The following is a 20,330-nucleotide window of genomic DNA, read 5'->3' on the forward strand; positions in this document are numbered from 1 at the left end:
CTTCCCATGGCTCGGACAAAAACAACAATTTCCAAACTCCGGGATATGAAGATATTCTTAACCACAACCTTATACGCGAGCCACTCGGCCAACGAGATACACACAAAACATTAAAACAGCCATTGCAATGCGAGTCGGCCTTCAGAAATTTTGAATTGAAGTGATTATTATGGCATGTGTTACGCACACGTATTCAAGCACACATAACAAGATGTTATGATTACGGAAAAGAGGCCAATCGAACGAAAACTCAGTCGCCAATGACAATACAAGATAATTATATTTCTGTTAACTTCAAAACTAAGATATAATACTATTTATTTATCTTTGTATGTAAAATATTTGTTTCTAGATAAATAATTATACTATAATAATTATATGTATTCGTGTGACCAGAAAGTGTTCTTCATATTCTGGTGACAAAATATAAAGCATGTCCTGTGTGTACAGATGATGGGTCCGCCGGGAGCGCCGGGGCCGACCGGACCGCCCGGCGTGGCCGGTCCGCCCGGCATCAAGGGTGACAAGGGCGAGCCCGGCACGCGTGGGAAGACGGTACGTACTCGCTGCGCTGCCGCCCGCGACGTTGGCAACATGTACCTTTTAACGTTTACGTTCATATATATAGTCAAACAATTAAACATCGAGCCGAGGTGAGGCTCCGGCTAGAACACGTGAGCTTTAATCTAAAATTGCAGGTTTATGGTCACGCCTGCGGAGAAAGCTACATGAGGAAAAGCTAAATGTTTCGAATGAATGAATGAATCTACCACATGTGGGTAACAAACCTACGTTAGAGCAGCATGGTGTAATAAGCTGCAAAATATGTGCTCGTCGACAGGAGAGCAGACCTTAGCTCAGCAGCATTATTTTTAGTTAGAATTTTAAATATCGTTTTTTATCACCATAATAATTGAAATATTATTTCTATTTTAGGGAGAAAGAGGGGAGAAAGGTGACCCTGGTCCCATGGGACTACCGGTAAATATATTTTTATAATAAAAAGAACGGATCTAAAGATGATTCTTCAATCACAACATTTTAATTTGATTATATTATATTCATGTTGTATACCTCGGACTAACAAAAGGAATTCGTTTAGGGTCCAGTAGGCCTGCCGGGAGAAGCGGGCGAGCCTGGCCGGCTAGGCGACGTCGGACCTAGGGTGAGTATGCCGGCTACCTGATTATTTGACATAGCCGAGATTCAAAAAATCATGTCTTACTCAATCGAATGATACCAATAAGTAAAATAATATAAAAGATAATTCATGACATAAATATTAGTCGTCGCCCCGACCCCTCCCCACACAGACACACCTCTAACCGACTAACCGAGCGTAGTTGCGTACCGTAGTACCGGCGCATGACGTGACGAGTGGCACTAACACTAACCGTGGTGTGGGCAGGAGAACCGCTGGCCGCCGGACTTCGCCTTCACGTAGGAGCGAGCGTCGCCGCGCGCCGCGCCGCCGCTGTAAATTGTAATATTTGTACGTAATTAGGCTAAGTTTAAGATTTAAGACGTTACCAAATTTAGATGTAAGTGTTGAAATCTGTATAAAGATGATATTTTTCATAATCTTAGGTTGTAATTGTAAACGCATCGATGTCGAAGGCAGTCTCGACGACGGTTCCCGCGGGCTCCTTCGGCGTTCGACGCGTGTGTATCATTGCTCACTTTCATTCTACTCGTCTAGCGTACACTTGTATAAATCTTCGTCGATAATATCTTAAGGATTTTCTGTAACATTTTTCATTCCTTGTAGTGTTTCGTTCGTGATGTAAAGTACTCATGTTCTGTGTAAAATATATCATTAAATGTATGTATCTATGTAGAAATAAGTTGTAAAATGTTCAGCGATCAGAGTAACTATTTTGATTCAAATAAGTATATATTTGTATATTAGAGTACGATCTCAGGAGAGGAGAGGAGCCGACGACCTCCTCGCGCGGTGTCGGTGTCGGGGGCAGGCCCGCTCTGGTGCTGCTAGTTTACAAAGCCACGAACACTGCCGTGCGACCGAGCGCGTCGAGTCTCTCGCCTCTATAGACAACTATAATAATATTTCAGTGTTTATCGATATCGATATCGCCCAATTCTTAGTCTAAGTCCTATAATATCGTCCTATGATTATTATTATTCGTCATTTCTATTCGTGTGTAATCTAAAATTAAGATGTAAGTCGGCGTCAGCGCAAGCAGCTTGTGCATCGTGGCTCTCAAATTTGTACCGTTAATCTGTTGATAGCGAGACTGTGGAGATATTGAAACTTTATATTTTGAAGTAGGAGAACGCGAAGTGCGAGCTGCAGCGCGCTGGCGAGCGCGCCCCGCGTCGCCTGAGTCCCGAGCGCTCCGTCCGCACTGATAACCTTCGTACTTTAACGTCGATTCGTGCGTATTCGCTTTTACCCTCGTCTGTGTATCGTCATGTTCTATTTCGCTAATGTATTTTAAATGTCGTCTTTTATAATTGTTCTAAATCGAATGTACAAAAATGTAACGATTTTTAGGCTAAGTGTTTGCGTAAACCGATAACGAATCGAGTCTAATTATTGACCGTCGGCTCGTCGCGAGCGCGTATCGCCGCCGCCCGGTAGTCCTTCCCGTCGTCGTATCGTATGTCGTATGTCGTATGTCGTAAGACGTGTTACGTTAAGTGTACGTACTATAAATTTACCTAATTAAGAATTTAGTTTTTTTATAAAAATTTAAAGTTGTCATTTGTACCATACTCACGAGAGCATAAAATATTGTTGTTCACAAATTATTTTCAAGGAAAATAAATAAATATTTGCATGCCGTGCATATTCTGGTCTTTCTTTTATCTTCGCATTCCTTCACTCTTTCCACACAGTGTCGTCTATCGCCTATGTAGTGCGCACAGGCGGCGGACGAAGCAGACTGGTCGGTGCATGTTCGAACCATAGCGTTTGGGACCGTCTTGAACAGATACGTATTTCGACTCTCATGTTCTGAACAAATAAATCTGTCTCAAATTTTACATTTCATACTTCTGATGCATGAATGGTTCTAAAGTTGCATCACTTGATTACAATGAAGGCAAGTAAGAATATCAAAACTATTTATAGAATATTATGTGCACCACTAGCATGTCCGTCCGCCACTAGAGCGCCATGTGATCTGACGTGTGTGTTGTTCCGCAGGGGCCGCCCGGTCTCGACGGCATGAAGGTGAGTAGTACAGGAACCTACGTTCATTCGGAAAAACAAGTAAAAAAAGGAATTATAGAATATATTAATTGAAATCACGACTTTATAAGTTTAAACTAAAACATACCTTTTTTCAATATAAATGACAAGGAATGTGTAGTCAGATAGTTAGCAAATCGTGTATGTGCGTGTATGTATGTGCAGGGCGCGCAGGGCGAGCCGGGCAGCAAGGGCGAGCGTGGCGACCCTGGACTACCCGTATGTCACTCTCTTCGAACGAAATTCTTGACACATTCAAGAACTTGTATTAGTAACGTTTGAACTGAAAATAATATTGTCTTGCGACATTTCAGGGAACTGACGGAATTCCCGGTCAAGAGGTAAGCTGAGACTTTGGGTATTGACATAGCAATTATGTAATAATAAAAATTAACATTCGCTTTCGCTCAATAGGGACCTAAGGGGGACAAAGGATATAAAGGAGAGCCAGTAAGTGACGTTTGGACGTTTACCACATTTGCTGTCACCCCCACTCATCTACCACTAACTTTCTGTTCATAACACATCCTGCATGTATTATAACTAACGGTAGTATTACACGAGCACACACAATATGCCCTTATATACTCTTTACCGAATCCGAGACTAACATTTGCACTCAGCGTGTGCTTTTCAAAATGAACAAAGATTTTTGTACTAGCACGCGTATGAGCTGCATATTTTATCCTGTAAAAATAATAAAGCGATGTACGACGCTTACACGTCGAAAGTATGTCACTCAAAGCTCGTCGTCACACTCAGGGTCCGGCCGGGAAGCGCGGGCGCAAGGGCGACAAGGGCGACCGCGGCGAGCAAGGCGTGCCCGGCCTCGACGCGCCCTGCCCGCTCGGACCCGACGGCCTACCGCTCCCCGGCTGCGGCTGGCGACCCTCTAAGGTACCGCGGCTTCCGTCTTGGCACAAGATGTACTTGACTAATTATTACGACAAAAGAAATAACTTTAGATGCATGTTCTCCTGTAACATAAATTACTAAAACCTAAACATTCTATTAAAATAATAATAGTAATGGGTAGACCTAGTAGTAGTTACATAATCACTAACCGCTTCTCACTCCGCCTGCCGCCTTAACCTTCGCGGAGTGAACTCGTCGAAACATACAGAGTATTCGTTTACGTTTAGTAGTAGTATAATTGAACGTCGAGAATAATCTTCGATGAGCCTCAGAGTTCACTCGTGAAGAACCGGTGGACCCCGTGGCCACTCGGGTCGCGGAGGAGGAGCGAGGGAGTGCGCAGAGGGAGTAGCGGGAAGTAGTTGTCGGTGTGGCAGGAGGCGGCTCGCGAGGATCGACCGGGCGGCGCACGCTCCGACGAGGAGGGCGAGGCGGAGGCGGAGGGCGAGGGCGAGGCGGACGAGGCGGGCGAGTACGACGCGCGCGAGGACGAACTCGACGCACCACGCGACTACGACGACTACACCGACAACGCACACCACGAGGCGCACCGCGACTAGCGCACCCGACGCGACGACGCCGCTCCGCACCGCGCAGGTGCGAGTCGCCGCTGTGCGCTTTGAGACCACACTGACTGTACATAGCCCAAACACGACTCAGCCAGAAGACGGACTCGCCTAGACGGCATGCGATCACTATATTATTTACCGGTACCATTTATTGGAGACAGACATAGTTCTGCAAATACTATACTCATTATTAGCGGTATTCATGGGTATCAACTCACAAATATCAACTTTTTTTAGTTTCGATATGAAGTAGTTACGAAATAAAATGTTTGTTTCTAACTGCATTTAACTCGTCCAGGATATTTTCATGTAAGTAGGTAAATGTAAATATTATAGGTAGGTGTTTCGGGAATCATACTTTTTTATTATTTTAATGTAATAATATCCTATTTAATATATCGATGATCTAGAATAAAAACTTGCAAAAAATATCAATTTTGAATTTTTTATGCCAAATGTACTAAATTATCAGGTTCTTAGCCCTTAGAATTTGGAAATGTAAATTCAAATTTTAAGTACTTCTACCTTTTCGTAAAGTGAATATTTGTCTTAACTGATATCGAGATGGGCTTAAATGAGTTAATGGCAGTTATTACCCATTGTAAAAACAACAAATCATGTCTACTTTGTGGTAGGGCTGTGTGCAAGCCCGTCTGGGTCGGTACCACCCGCTCATCGGATATTCTACCGTCAAACGGCAATACTTACTATTGTTTTGTTCCGGTTCGGGCCAGTGTAACTATAGGCTCAAGGGTTATAACACCTTAGCTCCCAAGGTCGGCGGCACATTGGTGTAATGTAAGGAACGGTATTGTTACAACGTCAATGTCTATGGGCGGTGTTTGCCCGTCCTCTTATGTAAACAAAGTGATAAACGCACCTCCGGTATATTACTTGTGCGTCTCTCGAATATTCGCAGATAAGTTAAGTGACCTCAGTTTAATTGTCCACTCAGTCAGGAAGCCTATGTGCTTTAATAGATCCTACATACAAGTGATTATAATGGTGTACCTAAAGCAAACAAACAAAAGCAAAAATAAAAAAGCAGTTTAATTAAATATACTTATTTCAGTGACTTCTGAATATAGTCACCATTGTTCGAGTTAGGAAGTTAGCACAGCTAATAATATACCTAACTAAATATAGGAATTGTATATGCATCGTTGTTGCACACAAAATGTTAAGTCTCAGAAGCCTAAACAGAAATTTATAAAAACTGCTCTCCTAAGCAATTACAAAATCAGCGTGTTTGTCTTATAGACCATCGATATATACTTAAATAGTTTGTTTTTAATATCTTAATAATTGGGAAAGATTGAAGCCATATTGGCAATAGTAATAATAACTATTTCCTGTTTTATACACACATGCTCAGCTGTGTTTAGGCACTCTATACCGGACAGTTCGCACACTCTCAAGTCACACACACACGCGCTCGCTTATGTACACAAACACGCCACCTCATGTCCCTCCCAGTACAGCGCACATTGGAAAGGTACAGTACGTTGTATAATTAAGTTTATTTGCAACTTCAAGGATAATATATTTTGATTGGGCGTCGCTTAGTTGCAATGGCATCGTGAGTATTACTATTATTATACCACAATACACGGTTGGTTGTTCAGTGTAGGTGGTTTTTTATTACTAACTACTATATTATCAATTTTATGGCGCGGAAGTGACGTCATTTGACACTAACACTAATTGTATGTCGGCTTGCTTACAACTAATACGAGGCATTAAATAATACTAAAGTAATTGTACTTCTTATTGACCTGAATTTAACAATTGGCACTATTAAAGCTTTCGATTAAATTTCACATTATAATAATTTCGAATGTCGTTATCTTCAAAGTTCTCATATAACTATAGTACATTCTAGAACTATCTACTAAGAAAGTAAAATTATAAATTCAAAAGTCAGCTGTCAAAATATAATGCTGGCCGTTTACCAATTATTAGTTGTCCGTAGAACCTAATCACTTATCTAATGAATGTGACGCGCACCAGGAGGCCATGCTGGCGTGGCTGCGACGGCGCCTGGAGCTCGACGCGGTGGACAACGACCTGCGGCCCGACGCGCGGCCGCCCGCGCCCCTGCGCATACCCTGACTGCGAAACCGCAACGTTGTAATAATAAAATCGACCAACCTGATCTATGTCTACAGCTTATAGCTGTTTATACAATAGAATACCTACTCACATGGAATTTATCACACATAATTAGTGTGTTTTAAAATATATTAGGTATACACCTACTTAGGTAAATACTTATTTTAAAAATTAATAGTGTCTGTTAATACGATAACATTTATTTGTAAAAGGCGTACCAATCGGCCATTTAAGTATTGCATTAAGACCATCAAAGAGTTCTATTTTCTATTGAGTATTTTTGCCGAGAACATAAATTAATTTCTGAAATCGTATTTTCTATTACGTCTGGGTTCATTTTATATCACACCTGACACACATTAACATATTATATATAAAATTATGTATTTTAATATTTATTCTAACTTACATTCTTTCTAAAGAATTTACCTAGACGCGTCATGACTCAGTAAACCATTGCATTATGAGTGACACGCAACTAATATGTAACTCGGTACCGATATAACTTATAACGATTATTATCTTCTAATTAAATAAATTACTTTTACGCATTAAGGCACGGCTACCGGCTAACGCTTATGCGGTCGTGTTACCAATATTTACTTTTAATTTGTTTCCAAAAAATGTATCATATTTTTTCATTGTAATACAATATGTAGATATAAGTTTATGTATTACGCATCAAGTATTAGCGCGCTACACATCGCGGAAAAGTCTAACAGGAAAACGACTTGAAGATTACCGATGACCTCGAGCAGTCGTCGCCGCGGCTGCATCACCGAGTCAATGTTACATTTAAACGCATACCTACGACTGCTAAGCGTTATTATACTTGTTGCAGCCCCGTTCACAAGCTTTTATTCGATATATCTTGTTAGTGTGTAAGCCCCAAATCTTGCAATTGAGTTTAAGTCGATTTCTTACAACCGATCCACCTAAAATGTTGCGCACCCTTTTGCGGTGTAGACAATAATTACGATTACTGAATTTTACTTAGCGTCATAACTCCTATCCAGTTAATACTAATTAAATATAAAAATAAAAATAATAAAATTGTTTGATAAAAAGAAACAATCTCAATTTCGCTTCTTATAGTTTGTTTCTTGTCATTGTTATCGTCTATCATTCTGGCACACTACGACTAAGTTTTATCCTTTATTGTGAGTAGTTGAAGATAATTATATTTAAAGCGTCAAGTCCGACTTGTGTTCTACGACCGAGTATGATGTCACGCGATGAGGCAGAGTTGTAATAAATTATTGTGGACCTTCTAACGTTATCGATGATTTGTTAAAAAAATGTAAATAATGGTAGTCATAAAATGTATGTAATTATAGAATTGAAATAATTTATAAAGTTGTAAGTATAATAAGTAAATTATAAGTTAAACTGTACATACTATTTACTTATAATGCTAGGCTTTTAACGGCGAACTTTAAACGGCCTTTTAATGTTGTGTGGCGGGTGAAGAGTTAGATCGATTCTCCTCTCTCCTTCATAAATAATTTGACACACGCAAGAAGAAAACATTGTTGTATATTACTTTACAACCACTGTGCAACTTTTATTAAGGCCGTTAATATGTTATCTTAATGTACACCTGAAGTAATCAGTATACGTACAAAATATATGTACCAATGTCATCTTCGTTACCGTCTAGGTATATTATTATTTTATAGTAATTAAAATTCCTCTCAAAATATCATACAAATAATTCGAGTGAGTCCCTTTTTGCGCCGCGCTGATGTTGGAGTTACCGTAGTACCTACAAATAAGTATATTTGTGGCTCGACATCATCATTAACTGAAATATATAATCTTCATTTTATTATCATTTAAAATATACCTAAAGTTAGATTTTGAGTTACATCATGCAAATGTCAATGACCAATGTAATAAGTAGGAATGAAAAATAGTAAACATTATTGAAATGTCTGTAATATCCGCTATTATTGGTTCAGTTCGTATCAATAACAACGACCAGTAGGAATACAAATTGTAACAATATCGTGACAAACGTGCTATCGTCCTGACTACGGAACTCTGTAGAAACTATTCTTATAATATGTATCTGAAGAGTATTGTAAACAATAATATTAATGCAATAATACTTTTTATATTTGTAAATATTTTACTTTATAAATTTGTATTTTAAAAATAAATATAAGATTTTCTTTTTTTAACTTGTCTTTTTAATTACATTCACTATTCACTGATTGATTATTTATTATTGACTAACGATACAGAATCCTAAAAACAAAAGACGTCGAATACTTATGTCGCAAAGGCGATAACGCCTGCCTAAACTCAATGTTTCAGGACATTGAAGAACATGCACAAAAATATAAAAAAGAGCTTAATTCCTAAAAGTTAAACTTATAAAAGGGAGTTTTCAGGCAAGGACATGAGCAATAGAAAGTGAAGGTAAATTATTAACTAGAGATGAACAGAAATATGGCGCACGTACTGGGAACCTCTTTAATAAGGCTTAGACAAGCATTATATGGAACCCAATATCTTAATAATAACATCATACTTATATTACAATAACCTTGAATCCGAGATTAGAGACGCACTGGTCAAACTTAAGATCAATAAATCAGCCGGAGAACTTGCATTATATAAAAAATACCTAGGAACAAACGATGTTTGATCTGTGTAATCAAGTATGGGAAACAGGTAGAGGGTTAAGGATTAGAAGTAATCTTTGTTATTTATAATTCAGCTGCATAAAAAAGGCTCAACAACATTATTTATAATCGCACGGTCGCCTTCATATCTCATGCAAGCAAAATAATGGACGTTTCAAAACAGAAAAGGGTAATCCAAAGATATGAGAGACTCTCCTAGCTAACTCTTGATGGCATGAATGGCAAGTGTCTTTGTCGGGGGCTTAAAGATTAGTAACACAGACAACACTACACTTTTGCCTCATCTGAGGCGGAACTTGCAGAGCTATACTAAGTCCGGAGAGTATAATACGAGAGTAGGCTAGTTGGACTCACTATTAATAAACTAAAGTGATGTTCATTGATAGAACTGAACAAGTCAAGGAACTAGAAACTTGTTAGTGATTTTTTTGTATCTCGTATCTGTCCAGGATCCGACAAAGACAAGGGACAAAGAAATAAATCAATATAAATAATAAATTAACACGGGCTTGACAGAATCGAAAGATTTCTAATATCACATTGTCCAGTCGTTAATCTTCTCAATATTCTTCTATGGATCGGATTACTAGAACGCAAAAGGATCTAGACGTTCTAGTGAAGTGGTGTCGGATAAGAATGCTTCATATACCATGGATGGCTAGAAGACAAACAAGTCTATTTTCCTCGTCGTCCACCAAATAACCCGCAGAAGTTGACTGTGGTGTGCAAAGTGGAAGGTAAAAGACCCGGTGGCAGAACACCTAGCAGCTGGTGTGACCAGGTAACAAGCACAGTGAGAGCACTGGCCGCGCTATAACAACTGCGCAAAGGGGAGCTGAAAATGAACGATTTTTATAGAAACAACCTTCAGTAATAAAAAGAACGACTACGAGAAGACTCATGTTTTAAGGTCTTATAAATTGGCAGCTTAGAAAAATCTTAATAATGATTATTATTAAATTAGAAAAGTTCATATTGTGTTAAGTCTTCATTGGACTCCTCATCTATTGTCCCAAACATGAGGATTCAGCTACGCAACAAATCCGGTTAAAAATAGACAACTAACTGATATTGACACAGTGTCCTAGTGATTAGTTTAAGTCTCAAGTCTCAAGCTCTATAAATCCAGGGGAATGGTTATATAATTTTTGTGTGTCACTATATCGTACGTCAGACCACGTTTCGCTGCCAAATCGTTGAACTTCGTTCAACATTTTTATATATTCCAAAGGGGCGGTAGGTATAACAGGATCATTAATTTTAGTTTCAATATCAAATGATAAATTAGGTACTTCAGGATTCAGATCACTACAGTATTGCATCGACTGATTATTATAAAGTTCACGACTCACGTCTGACAAAAATGATTCATTATCATTATCGCAGTAATTATTTCGTTCGTTATACAAAACATTTTGCTTTAAATCACAAACTTCTTTAGAATTTTTTTCTAAAAGACGGCGATGGCGTTTATGATTTTTGGAGTGACGATGCTTCTTCTTTTTCTTTGAGACTCGTTGAGATTCAGACGAGCTCGAAGATGAGGACGAGCTATCACTGCTATCGCTACTAGAGGTTGACCGCCGCCTATCGCGTTGCGAATTAGTACCCGATGTACCCGCCACAACTCGCTCAATAGGACTATTAACATCGTTATCCATTATAAAACAACTATTGAGCGTTTACTAGACTAAAAGGAACGAAAATAAGTCTTTATAATAGATAGTACACACAATATATAAAATAGGGTAGAAAAATAAAAATAAATGTGCAACTTACATGTTGGATTTTTCACAATTATCACTTTGAAACAAAAATTCAAATTGAAAAGTACTTTTAGTGCACAAGTTGACCGGACGGGAAAATTCAAGCCAATGATTACAAGGGAATCGCTGACTACTACTAGCGCTTCCCACCAGGCCAGGTGAAAAGAGAGGGTAGTGCGAAAGAGACATACATACCTGGGTAGAAAGAGAGGTAAAATATGACGGGAACCGGATGAGCCTATCTCATTATTTAAGCTTCTAATAACGGTCAAGTCGTTTAATATAAATTTTCACTATGCCAGACTGAAAAATTCAAAGTCTGAGTATTATTGTCGGTTCTGCGCGGCACAATCTACTTTGCGAACCGGTTGTAAAATAACTATACAAAAGTGCTTTTATGAACCTACTTAAATAAAGAATAATAATATGATTTGATTTGCCTTATTAAATAACATTATGCCTAATATAATATTTCAATTGGTTTCATTCTTCAAAAATGATCTTCTGGTTTGTTTATTTTTATAATGAAGCTTGAGACCTTATTTCGGATACGAGATGTCTGTAACGAAGTGTAAGAATACTTATAATTACGTCATAATATTTTTACAACAATATTAAATACAGTTCGAAACATTCGTTGGAGTTGATATACCAACTTGCACAGCAGAAGCTACATGTCGTATATATATCCCACTTTTGTGTCTGAGGAGAAGATCTAAAGATACGCGAATGTGTGAAAACACACAGTCTGATATCATTTTATCTATAAGAAATGTGTTTCTTGCCAATAGAGTAATATAACATCATATTCTTTAAACTGATTTACTTAACTTAACTTTATGGTTATTTATAAGAGGTTAAAACCACTCAAGCAGTCTATTGCCTCATTTCTATACTTTAGGAAGTGAGTTAATCATAATTTATAAATATTAGGAGGGTGTAGTATTAGTCTGTCGTTCATATATAACCGAAATATAGTCTGTAAAGTAAACTCGTTATCTGACATCTGTCATTTTGTCAATTGCCATTTGGCATATAATATTTATGTTTTACGAAACAACAAGTTGTGGTTTCGTTAATTTGATCATTTTCCTCATTGCTCAAGTTGCTTCTCGATATCGAAATCAATAAAAAGTGTCAAAAATAGGATAAAGGTGGTTTTAGCAGACATTTTTACACAGAAAACTGTTGGAAACTTACAAATTTCTCTTTTGATAATATCATTTTATATGTAAACACGTTATGAAAGTTTTGAAAGTGAATTCGATCAAATGGATAAGGATTAAGGCGAATACGAAACAGAAATGCCAATAAATAGAATTTGGATCTTTGTTTGGACATGCTTAGTGTTAGCGGCGGCAGAGGGACCGCGTTGCCCTCCATGGGCCACTCAAGACCAGTGTCGAGAAAACGGCTCCGTGGTCGATGAGCACTTTTTTGTAGTCAATGGTTTGTATTAAAACTTTTACCGTAAAACTTTCAATCCTTCCTGTCGTCGAGAACTATATTTAGGGTAGGTAAATTATTACATTTATTAATATATAAATAAACTAGTAGTAATGCTATTAGTAAAATTGTGTAAATGATAACATCAACAGGAAAATATTGTGGTGATACTTAACAAATACATGATACATGAACAAATATTATTATTACATCTAAGAAAAAATTGTATGTGCTAAATAAATGTTCATTTATACATTCCACGAAATATTTTATGTTCATATGTGACATTATGAAAATTGTATGAGTCATGGGTTTCTAGCACAGCTTCAGTAACAGTACTACATTACATCGATTATCTGTTTTGTTCTCATGATATTTTACGACTCTGGTTCTGGTTAATTATTTTCAAACGTGAAAACCAAGTCTGTTAGATGAGGCAGTAAAGCAAAGACAGAAACTAGTGGAAAGAATATGCTCCAAATATTGTCACTAATTCAAAAAGTGATTTATGCGTACCAAAAAGTTAAAGATTAATAAATGATGACCATTAGTGAGGCTATAAACTGTAATTGTTTTTATAATTGTTGATTTATTTATTCATTATTAATAAAAGTTTCTATAAACATTGTGTTGAATGAATAAATTAAGCATAGTTAATACATATATAGTCTGTCTTGAGATTTGTTTGTACTTGCTTTTATTACCTATGTATCTTCAAAACAATGTGATGTTTTAACTCTCTCACTTAAATATTCATAATATTATTGTACTATTTAAAGCAACGTGACCGAGTTTCAAGATCAGAGTAGGATAGACTAATAAAAGGAAGCCAAAATCATCACTAACATTAACGCATTCCTGACTATGATTCAAATCAATTTCTAAACTATTAACAAATTCTTCTCTGTAATAATTGTGTAAAATAAATATTGATTTCATCTGCCTTTGCCGTTTTCTATCTGTGTACTGTGCATGAAGCATTCTGAAACCTAAAATATTTGTATTCAATAAGATAGTCTGTTTCTTGTATCTTTATTGTATATGTATCTTGATGCATAGTTTTAAATTTGTATTTATTCGGTGATGTAAGATCTACGTCTAAATAGATAATTCTACTAAGAATAAACAAAATTCAATATGCATTATAACACTCTTCTGATACTCTGATATAGCTGCACAAACTTGCAGTGCAGCAATTCATGTCACGACGATTAGCATTTTTGTGTTCTAGATCAACAACCAACTATACCATTTAAACATAATTAAAATAAAACAGCCATTGTCATTAAACTCAAACACCACTGTAATATACCACTGCTGGGCTAAGGGCTCCTCTCCTTTATGAGCTTTGTTTGAAACTGTTACATGCATTTTAATGTAGCTGTATTATTTTAAGGTCAAAAACTGCAAATAACCTCTGATGTGAGATATTTTCATCTCACTTGCCCGGAAAATGTTTCCCTGGAAAGTGAAGTACTGCCGCGATTCGAGAGAGCGGTCAAGGTTCTGTACGTGAAGCTGACCACGTGCGCACCGCCGGCGCAAGGCTACGCCGCTGCGCTGCAGGCGCTCAACATCACGGTCCGCAGCACGCTAGAGCTGGATAAAACACCCGCGCAACCCGAGCTGCGTGCAGTTCACTTACGCGACTTAGACATCGCCTCGCTCGCTATCTCGTCTGCCGCTGCACTTCTAATACCCGACCCCGATTTCGTCGAACCGCTGGTTACTCTGCGCAATTTGCAACTCACCGGCGTCTCACTTTCGCGATCTGCCACGCTTCTCTTGCCACAAACGCTACAATCGTTGAGCCTCAACAACGTCGGACTCGCGAGCATCCCCGCCGATGCGTTCGCACGCCTCCCCAAGCTCTCACGTTTCGTCGTGCGCGACGACCTTCTCCGAGAAGTGAACCTGAGCGCGGCGCCGGCGCTTGAAGTCGTGCAGCTGGCCGCGCCCGTCGACGGCTTAACGCTCGGGCCTTCTATCGAGAACGTGACTCTGCGCAATGCTCATAGCGCCGTCCTCCGCGGAAACTGCTCGTCATTGCGGAACGTGGTCGTCGACAACGTGATCACGGCGCTACCGGCCGGGTGGCTGTCGGCGTGCCCGGCCGTCGACACGTTACGTGTGTGGCGCGTGCGGAGCGGGCTGGTGGGCGCGGATGAGCTGCGGGGAGCGCGTGCGCTGCGCGTGCTGGAGGTCCGCCATTGTGGGCTACGCACGTTGCATCCGCGATGGATCGAAGACACGCCCGCCCTGTACCGGCTCGATCTATCGTCAAATGAGCTGGAGCAGCTCCCGAGGTACCGGAGCCCGACCGCTGTCTTAAATATTATGCTCATCTCGTTTACTTACTAATCCAGCGTCTGCACCCCAGCGAGCTCGTGGACGCGGCGCCGGCGCTGGAGGAGGTGGAGATGTCGAGTAACAGGCTCGGGCGGGCGGCGGTGGCGACGCTGGCGGCGCTGCCGGCGCTGCGCGCGCTGTCGCTGGACCGCAACCCGCTCGCCGACCTCTGCGGCTCCGGCGATGCCTACGTCGCTCACGGTTTGTTTGGAATATTTTACGTTGTTTTAACTACCTCTTATTTGCGTCAGTCGTAAAAAGTGTAGTCACTTCAAAAGCACGATTTTTTTTAAAATATTGATATAGAATCAATTGAATTCTAGACCAAATTCTTCAGCCCTATTAAGTACTATATTTAGTTTTATCGACGCTTTTTCAGTTTCTGATGGTATTATCAGGTAATCTAGATAAGCCAGTTAAGTACCATCATTTATTAGATCGTAAAAAAATGTCATTGATAAATCTCTGGAATACAGATGGCGCTGTACACAATCCAAAAGGTATTTTAAGAAATTCATTATGCCATTGCTCCGTTACATTTAAAACAATAAAGTCCTTTCGGACAGGTAGGTGATTTCAGATTTAAGTCTCCACGGTTGTAGCAACTCTTCACGTGGTTTTCATTGTTAAGGAACTAGCAGGTGCAGGACCAGAATATTTAGTTTGTCTTTCAGTCATATTTTTCCTGAAAGCGCTATAGATATCCAACTTCTTGCTAAAATCTTTAATACAGCCATTACATTTATTATACCATGTAGTGCTATTTCTTAGGGATAACCCGCAATTACCATTTTTTATCCTTTACTTTTTACGAGAAATAATGGCTTATTTTCGAAGGAATTTTAAGTAATACAGAATTAATCTTTATTCAATTAAGTACCTTAAATACGGCGGTTTGATTGTCTAATGACTGTAACACTGAACGTTGTAAGACATTCTGTAGTATATTTAGTATCAGCTTTAGTATAATATGAGTACCGTCCAAACGCGTCTGCCGCAGTGATGTCGCCGCTGTGGCAGACGCACTCGCTGCGCGCGCTGCGCCTGGCGCGCACCGGCCTCGCGCGCATCTGCCGCGACTGGCGCTCCGACCTCGTGGCGCTCACCGACATCGATCTGCGCTCCAACAACATCTCGCGCCTGGAGGTGAGTGTCGCTGCGTCGCCGCGTCCCGCGCCCCGCGTCCCCGCGTCGTGGCGGAGCCTTCTCTGTACGCGTGTACTCTTGCAGTTCGACGACCTGCAGTGGCGCCGCACGCACGCGACCACGGTGGACGTGCGAGGCAACCCCGTGCGCGACGTGAGCTACACCCGCGAGCAGTTCGCCGCCGTGCTCGCCGGCAACGTGTCCGACGACTTCGCCTCGTCTCGGGTACGTTCACTCGAAATATACTTTCTCCAAAAGACGAGGGACGACCGCATATCGAGGCGGGTCATCTGGTGAGCTACTCGACGACCGTGCCCGTGAATATCTCATGCGAAATAAATTAGATCATAAGCTCTATTAAAATGCTATTCGCTTTTATAAATATTATTAGAATCCTCCTGATATTTCATAACCAAATACCTGCAAGACATCATGCATCAGTAAAAATATATCATTGCCCAAAATTTGTAGTCGTATATTTCACGGCGCTGGCATAGTATCTATCGTACCTCGGAAAGGTCACGGCGGGCAACGCGCTCACTCGTAATTCAAGAAAGTTTTCAACGGGCGCTGCCGACCTCGACAGACAGACCGACAGATTCGAACGTTCGTCGCATTAAAGTACGCGACCAAAAGTACGCGACCCAACAAAAGCGAGCCCATCATTCGATAATCGAACTCGCAGTTGACGTCGCTGCTCCTGGACGCGCCGCTGAAGTGCGACTGCTCCGCGTACTGGTTCGCGCGCGCCGCCCGCGAGCGGCCCGAGCACGCGCGCGCCGCGCTGCGCGACGCGCGCTGCGGGAGCGGCGCCGCGCTGCTGGACGTGCCGCCGCACGCGCTGCTGTGCGCGCTGCCCGCCGCGCTGGGCCCGTGCGCCGCCGGCTGCACCTGCTTCGTGAGCGGCGAGCGCGCCGAGCTGCGCTGCGCGCGCGCCGGCCTGCGCCGCGTGCCGCGCGCGCCGCGCGGGCTGCCGGCGCGCGCGCTGCTGCTGCCGCACAACAACATCTCGCGCCTCACGCCCGACGACATCGCGCCGGAGCTGGAGGTACGAGCGCGCGAGAAATCGCGTCGGCCGATGCGCCCTCGGAGTCGTCGCATTTTAGACGATTTTTTCGGACGCAGGTCCTCGACCTCTCCGACAATCGGATAGTTAGCATCGACCCGGCGACGACGGCGATCCTGTTCGACGGGAGACGCTCCGTGCGGCTCGCCGGCAACCCGCTGCGCTGCGACTGCGACTCGATGCCGCTGCTGCGGGCGCTGGCGGCACACGTGCGCGCCGAGGGCGCGGAGGGCGCGGGGGGAGCGCAGTGCGCGGGCGGGGAGGACGCGCTGGCGGCGGCCACGCGGCTGGCGGCGCGCTGCTCGCCCGCGCTATGGCCCCTCGCACTGGTGGGGCTGGCGCTGGCCGCCGCCTCGGCCGTGGCCGCCGCCTGCCTGACGCGTCCCGTCGCCCGTCAGCGCTTCAAGGTGAGTCGCGTCCCGGCGCAGCGGACTCGCCGCGGAGGCACGCTTTCCAATAATCGCCTCGTCCCTCGCGGCAGCGGTTCCTGTTCGAGCGCGGCCTGTGTCTCCGCTGGCTGCTGCGGCCGCTGCGCGAGGACGACGACTCGGAGCGGCCGTTCGACGCGTTCGTGTCGTTCTCGCACCTGGACGCCGAGTTCGCGGCGGAGCTGGCCACGCGGCTGGAGCGCGACGCGGGGCTGCGGCTGTGCCTGCACGAGCGCGACTGGACGCCGGGCCGGTGGATCCCGGCGCAGATCGCGGAGTCCGTGTCGCGCTCGCGGCGCACGCTGGTGCTGCTGTCGGAGCGCTTCCTGGCGTCCACGTGGGCGCGCGCGGAGATGCGCGAGGCGTACGCGGCCGCGCTGCGCGACCAGCGCCCGCGCCTGCTGCTGCTGCTGCTGCCGGGCCTGCGGCCGGAGCTGGCGGCCGCCGCCGACGCAGACCTGCGCGCCTACCTCGCTTCCGTCACGTACCTGCGCTGGGACGACCCGCATTTCTGGGACAAGCTGGTTTTGGCGATGCCGCGGCCTCGCGCGCGCGTCGCTTCGTCGCCCGCTGCCGCCCCCGCTTCGTCGCCCGCCCCCGCCCCCGCTTCGTCGCCCGCTCCCGCCCCCGCTTCCGTCGACCCGCCCGCGAAGACGCTCGCTCCTCCGTCGCCCGCCTGAGCGTTAACGACTGACTATCCGTATTTGTTGTTTCGCGGGAGATACATCGATGGGCGGGTGTGACTCATACCTCTAACGAATGTTTGAAGGTTAACTTTGATAAGTGATTGCCGCGTTTATGTGACGGAAAATTACGAAGGTGATCAAGAACCGAAAACTTTAATCTTCAGACTTCAGACAGAGTGTATGTCTGTGTTCATTCCAAGTAGTACGCTAAAGCACATAAACCGTGATTTAGTGCTGCGGAAAATATATTTTTATAAGTACTCGTTTTACTTAATACGAATAGTATTATGAAAAATAGATAACTATTTTTGCTTTTAACCATTTCGATAATACTAAGATATAAGTGAGCGACATCATCTCGAATATTTAGAATCTAAAGTGTCATTTTTTACTAAAATAACTTTAAGCTTAGAGAGGAGAAATAATTATACACTTAAAATTTATTTTATGTTAAAGAGCTAGAAACATTTTTTGTCAATCATGACGTTAGACAATAAATATTTTAATTTTATAAAATGTATTGGGATTGAAAGTTATGTGCCATAATTTTATTGAATCGAGCTTTGTAAATAAAGAATAGACAAAGAAGTAAATGAACAAGAATGTCTTATGTCATGTTATGAATTTTTGGGTCTTATATTGTATAAGTTTCAGAGAAGTTTGGATTGATGAATCGCTATTTTCACAAATGTTATGTAATATCTTCCGAAATATGCATTTTATAATCATAACATGAATGTATATAATGATCACTACTGAGTTCTTGATCTGGTTTAGGTACTATTTACACTATATATTATTACTACAGAGTCCCCCGACGTAGACCATGCTCTTCATACGGCCTACTCTGACATACTGTTAAATATTATATGTATAATCAGACGCAATGGTTGTTAGACATAGACAATTTTACTTTATAACAAGTATTATTGTATGGTAATCAATTTCATTAATTTTATTTTGCGTTTCGTAGATTCAGAAAATGTACATATGTTTCCACTGGACTGACCAACAGATGCGAAAGTCATCACACAGGTCGGACAAATACAGGGTTGTGTTTTAGTTTCGGATGAACGGGGACACACTCGAGCCGACGAATTTATATTAAGTATTAATAATAGGTTTAAAACGTGTTGTGGTTATTTTACAAGTTGTACCGAAATGTTAAATGTAATTATACAAGTATAAAATTTATTGTTTTTTTTTTCCAGATTTTTTTTTTTGAAATATACAATTATAAACTGTTTATGGTATTGTTTTATTTTAAGACGTCATCGTTTAAAACGTTTAATAATTCTGACAACAACTGTATTATTCGAAATAAGAAGCAGCATGCGGTGTTATTTGAAACATGATATAAGCTCTGAAAAGAATTTTGTCTGTGTAGAAAATCTTCAATTCTTCAAGTTATGTCTTTACTTCAGTAGATACTCACAAGATGACTCGACGACGGACTACTACTCACTTCTTGATACCAATTGATGTCTATGAAACTTAAATATCACAAAGTTAATTTCAATAAAACCAAAATAAAAAACATAAACAAATATGATTGAGCTAATCATAACTTATATAAACATAAACCTTTCACAAATTGATCATGTTTCTCTTTTGTCGGAGATCATCTCGGAGATTTCTCTCAAATCAGCAATAATTAAATTATTATCATTATATAATGTAACTTTACATTTAATATACAACAATTCTTGAAGAAAACTTCTAACTAAAAAGTGAAAAATCGTTTTTACTTACAAACACTATTTCAGTGGCAACAGACGGAGCTCCTGCAATGGTCGGGCTATATCGTGGGTTTATAAGTCATCTCAAAAGAATTATACCAGGACTTACGGCTATTCATTGCGTAATCCACCGCCAACATCTTGTGGCAAAACATTTAAGTGACAGGTTGAACCGATCTCTTCATTTTGTAATAAAAGCTGTCAAAAAAATCAGAAGCAATGCATTGAAAATTATCCTGGACT

The 20,330-nt window shown here is 41.7% G+C and overlaps 2 protein-coding genes and 1 long non-coding RNA gene across 3 annotated transcripts in view; all 3 read left to right on the forward strand.

Annotated features, from left to right (window-relative positions):
* LOC113402331 (uncharacterized protein) overlaps positions 1–8,993 on the forward strand; it is a 204,116-nt gene extending 195,123 nt beyond the window's left edge. The window contains exons 15-24 of the mRNA XM_064216567.1: positions 451–555; positions 937–981; positions 1,103–1,165; positions 3,170–3,196; positions 3,380–3,433; positions 3,529–3,555; positions 3,629–3,664; positions 3,977–4,111; positions 4,507–4,726; positions 6,709–8,993. Coding sequence (XP_064072637.1) covers positions 451–555; positions 937–981; positions 1,103–1,165; positions 3,170–3,196; positions 3,380–3,433; positions 3,529–3,555; positions 3,629–3,664; positions 3,977–4,111; positions 4,507–4,689 — 675 coding nt within the window. The 3' untranslated portion in view covers positions 4,690–4,726; positions 6,709–8,993. The remainder of the gene's footprint in view (positions 1–450; positions 556–936; positions 982–1,102; positions 1,166–3,169; positions 3,197–3,379; positions 3,434–3,528; positions 3,556–3,628; positions 3,665–3,976; positions 4,112–4,506; positions 4,727–6,708) is intronic.
* A 3,262-nt stretch (positions 8,994–12,255) lies between these two features.
* Positions 12,256–18,427, forward strand: LOC113402356 (protein toll-like). Its single transcript, XM_064216486.1, has 8 exons — positions 12,256–12,676; positions 14,070–14,979; positions 15,054–15,223; positions 16,023–16,168; positions 16,253–16,393; positions 16,854–17,216; positions 17,294–17,641; positions 17,716–18,427. Exons 1-8 carry the CDS (start codon positions 12,532–12,534, stop codon positions 18,340–18,342), a joined length of 2,850 nt encoding a protein of 949 aa, XP_064072556.1. The 5' UTR covers positions 12,256–12,531; the 3' UTR covers positions 18,343–18,427.
* Positions 18,428–18,432: 5 nt separating this feature from the next.
* On the forward strand, positions 18,433–19,594 carry LOC135193546 (uncharacterized). The gene is made up of 2 exons (XR_010309294.1): positions 18,433–18,547; positions 18,581–19,594. It is a non-coding gene; the product is annotated as an uncharacterized LOC135193546 (long non-coding RNA).
* The last annotated feature ends 736 nt before the right edge of the window (positions 19,595–20,330 follow it).

This window comes from Vanessa tameamea, chromosome 12 (genome assembly GCF_037043105.1).
Source record: "Vanessa tameamea isolate UH-Manoa-2023 chromosome 12, ilVanTame1 primary haplotype, whole genome shotgun sequence".
In the NCBI taxonomy this organism is placed as follows: Eukaryota; Metazoa; Arthropoda; class Insecta; order Lepidoptera; family Nymphalidae; genus Vanessa; species Vanessa tameamea.

Coding starts and splice junctions, on each gene's coding strand:
- LOC113402356 (XM_064216486.1), top strand. CDS start 12,532: ATGCCAATAAATAGAATTTGGATCTTTGTTTGGACATGCTTAGTGTTA. Junction 15,224..16,022: donor CGATGCCTACGTCGCTCACG/GTTTGTTTGGAA, acceptor CGTCTGCCGCAG/TGATGTCGCCGCTGTGGCAG. Junction 16,394..16,853: donor ACGACTTCGCCTCGTCTCGG/GTACGTTCACTC, acceptor TCGAACTCGCAG/TTGACGTCGCTGCTCCTGGA.